This window comes from Capsicum annuum, chromosome 8 (genome assembly GCF_002878395.1).
Source record: "Capsicum annuum cultivar UCD-10X-F1 chromosome 8, UCD10Xv1.1, whole genome shotgun sequence".
NCBI lineage: Eukaryota > Viridiplantae > Streptophyta > Magnoliopsida > Solanales > Solanaceae > Capsicum > Capsicum annuum.
In genome coordinates, this window is record NC_061118.1 from 154,939,278 (window position 1) to 154,943,225 (window position 3,948).

Below are 3,948 nucleotides of genomic sequence, written 5' to 3' on the forward strand. Positions count from 1 at the left end.
GGGCGGGGGTTGCAAAGAAGACGATAAGAGGGGGGAGGGGGTGAAGAAGATGATGAAGGGCGGGGGGTCGAGGTGTTTTTTTTTAGTTCTTTTTATTAAGAAATTATAATAATTAAAAATAATATTAATAAAATAATTTAAATATAAATTTTTTAATTAAAAACAGGTAAAATATTATTTAATATACTGTTCACGCGCTCAAGGGGAGTGTGTTACACTCTCCTTGTCAACTCAGCATTTTGTACCTAATAGGTATCAATTTTAGCACTTGAAGAGTCTGATAGATGCAAACCTTAGTTGAGGAGTTTTAAGTGAGTTTTCAGGACAAGTTTGAGGTTCTATCGATGGGTTTAGCCAAAAACTTATATTTGGTCAGTGCAGAAACATTAAACACAGTAGTATTAGTATACATTATTGATAATGATTTACAAAATGGGAATGTATGTGCTGTAATTATCAAATTTCTGGTTATCACTTAGGAGGTCCATGCAAGGGGATTTTTTTTTTTTTTCACAAATAGCCACTGTACCGCTCCTATAATTGAAAAATAGTTATTGTTACGAAGTTTCACCCGTAGAATTTGAAACTCCAGCTTAATGACTATTTTTCAAATATAAGGCTTAAAAGTAGTCGGTGAACGCTATTTCTGGTCGTGCAAATCATAGCGAGCCCAGAGCTCGTCCAGAGGGCAAGATCTGCCAGTGTCCAGCCTGAGCCAAGGTTTGCCACCTCCACTCCAATGCAACAAACTAACAGGACCAGCATGTATATTTCTGCAACTTCCACTCAAATTATCCCCTCCAAGTCCATGTTGGTTCCATTTTTGGTGAATTGGTGCTATCTTCCCAGCAAATACCAATAAAAATGGTGGCAATGAACCAAGCTCATATATCCTATGCACTCTCTGAATCTTCATCCATTTTTCTAGCTTCTTTGTGTATCTGTACTTCCTCCATTTTGTCAAATCCATCACCATTACACCTGAAATATGTAACAGCTTAGTTATCATTAATTTTAAGTATAAAATAATCATAACTTTAGTCTTGGGCAATGTGTCAATCAGTATATAATAAGCTTTACACATCAACATGCTTTTGGTAGTGTAAAAGTAATAAGTTAAATCCATCATTTTATACATACAGTTGCATGATTTAGTCGTTGACTCTTCCGTAAATGGCTCTCCTTATTCACTAAAGCATAAAGAAATATAACCAAAAAAGAAAGAGAAAAAGACATCACTAGTTGTATTTTAGGTAAAGTCTAAGGACTTACTTGATGAATGGTTGTTGAAACAGGGTAAATTAGGTAGAAATTTGGACATGTACATGTGTAGTTTTATTATAGCATACTAGACAAGTAGTATATATATTTTCTATTAGTATATTGCAGTTTGACAAAGTATTTGATTCATGCATATTAGCTGAACAATTCTTCAAGAAAGACTATCCAATGTGACATAAACAATTCCAAGAAAAAAAAGTACCATCATCATCATCATACCTGTGTTGAAGTAACAAGGTCTCCGGCCATGGAATGTGCGATAAAACCTCTTGTGAGACCAAAATTTGGGGGTAAAATAGTTGGTGAAATTAGCATGGCAGTACTGAGGTGAACCCACAGTTGTTGATCCAAGACTTGTTCCCCACAAATTAGATATGTCATCGACTAAAATGATATCAGAATCTAAGTATATGACCCTTTCAACACAGGGCTCTAACAGGTCAGCTAAGTAATTCCTTGCATAATTCAATGGATGTTCAAGAGCTTCCCTTACGCTAGACGAAATCTTGTTCTGCACAATCCCTGGATTGAAATAGTAAATCTTGAATGACAATAAAGGGAAGATTTTTGCCAAGTGGGGTTCAAGATTTATACTCTTGTCTGATGAAATGAAATGGAAGAAGAGATTATCAGGGCAGTGACAATGCTGAAGGATTGAATGAATTGCAGCGACCGATCCTCGGAGGAATTTAGTGTCAAGGGTCATTGAAATATGGACTAGAGAAGGATTACAAATCTTTGTGGGAATTGAACTCTTGGAAAATGCTGTACATTCTGCTGAGTTCTTGAAATTTGGTGATTGTCTGTAGTTAAAAAGAGGATCAAGATTCGAATTGGATGATTTTATTGCTTCTGTAGGAGGACAAGATTGTAGAAAAGAATAGGCCAAAATGATCACAATAGAAATAGTGATCATAAAGCTTGAGATTTCAGTATACCAAGTCATTTTTTCTTCCCTAAACTTGTTGAACATCAAACTGGATTGATCTTTTTCTACAACTAATTTTCGACTGATGCGGATGCGGTTCTCTCGTGATGAAAGAAGTAATGAAAGGGAAGCCCGGGGTCAAAGCGCATTCGTTTGCCCCTACTAGAAAGCTCTTCTTTTACATCTCTTTTTGTTGTTGTTGTTGTTGATTGAACTTTATTAGTAGTAGTTTCTTTTCAGGCTTAGGAAGAAGAAATTGATTGGATTTGGAAGGTAGTTTAATAGACTAGACTATGCCCTTATGATTTCTACCCCAGTTATCATGTGGAAAAGAAATTAAAAGTTTCACTCTTTATTTTGAAGGTGGGACCCGCCACACCACCCTCGTTGCCCAATTCCAACGCTTGAGTCTTCCACTAACTAGTGCAATAAAGAGCTTAGTACGCGTGTGTCCCGTAAAAATTACTCTCTCCATCTTATTTTACGTCCCATGGTTTGATCGGATACAAAATTTAAAAAACAAGAAAAGATATATTATTATTCATCAAGTTGTCGTTTATTAAAAAATAGAGATGCTACTATTTTTTTTTTTTAGAATCAATAAGGGTAAAAGTAAAATTATATCTTTAAATAGTTATTTAAATAGTTACCAAATACTCCCTCCATTTCGAATTAGTTGGCCCTCTTTCTAAAAAATTTATTTCAATTTACTTGTCCAACTTATCAAATCACGATTATTTTATACAAATTCTTTCCATTCTACCCTTAATAGATATTAAATATAATTACACTTTTCAAAATTTTTAAAAGTAACACTTATATTTTTCAATACAAAATTTATGAAACTTGACTTTTTTTCTTCTTTTCAAGAAATACTATTAGTATTCCTATAAAATTTTCAATCCATACATGTATATGCTACAATTGATCATGCTTAATTAATTATTGAGTCTTACAGTGTTAAGAAGATAAAAAGGTAAAATATACTCCCATTGAATTGTTTAACGGGTGTGTCAAGGTTGAAAGGGTCATCTAATTCGAAACGAAGGGAGTAAGAAGAGATGACATTCTTTTTGGAGCGGATAAAAAAAATGACGCCACATAAAATGGGACGAAGTAAGTAAAAAATTTTGAAATTGAAGTTGTGTTGACCGTTAAAATAAATTGAAATCTTTTTTGATCAGAGAAGTTGAAGTGAAAGCAAATTTCACTTGTATTATTTTTCAATATAATTTTTATTAAAGTGAAATAATTTAAAAAAAAAAGAGTGAAAAATTCTTGTGGCTAAATGGATGCGTAGACTAAGAAATATATATATTGTTTTTTGGTTGCCTAAGGTATCCCACAGCCGGCAGTCGCGAGACTAATCCTCCGTTCCTCGATCAGTGTATTTTGCGGTAGAAAACTTGCACGGAGTTTGCTTTGTTTGCCAGAGACGGACATCGAACCCCCGACCTCTTGATTAAGAGATATAGCGCTGAACCACTATGCCAAATCTTGTGGTTAGACTAAGAAATGTTAAACTTATGTACAAGGAAATGAAATATTTTATTTTAGGAACCTGAAGAAGAACGATATGTTGAATTTCTTTTCATTTCTTTTTTTGAAAGATGAGAAGACATTTTCTACAATGAATTTTCGTGCACCTTGCTATATAGTGACATATTTTAAGAAAGTCAAGGTGCATTTGTATTCAAAGGAAAACAAAAGAGCAATATATTGATCGGTTGGTAAAAGAT

The 3,948-nt window shown here is 33.9% G+C and overlaps 1 protein-coding gene across 1 annotated transcript; it reads right to left on the reverse strand.

The window, feature by feature from the left end:
* Nucleotides 1-382: 382 nt before the first annotated feature.
* On the reverse strand, nt 383-2,528 carry LOC107839667 (probable galacturonosyltransferase-like 7). Its single transcript, XM_016683248.2, has 2 exons — nt 1,501-2,528; nt 383-981 (listed from the first exon to the last, which is right to left on the reverse strand). The coding sequence occupies exons 1-2, from the start codon at nt 2,252-2,254 to the stop codon at nt 641-643; spliced, it is 1,095 nt and encodes a 364-aa protein (XP_016538734.2). The 5' UTR covers nt 2,255-2,528; the 3' UTR covers nt 383-640.
* Nucleotides 2,529-3,948: the final 1,420 nt, after the last annotated feature.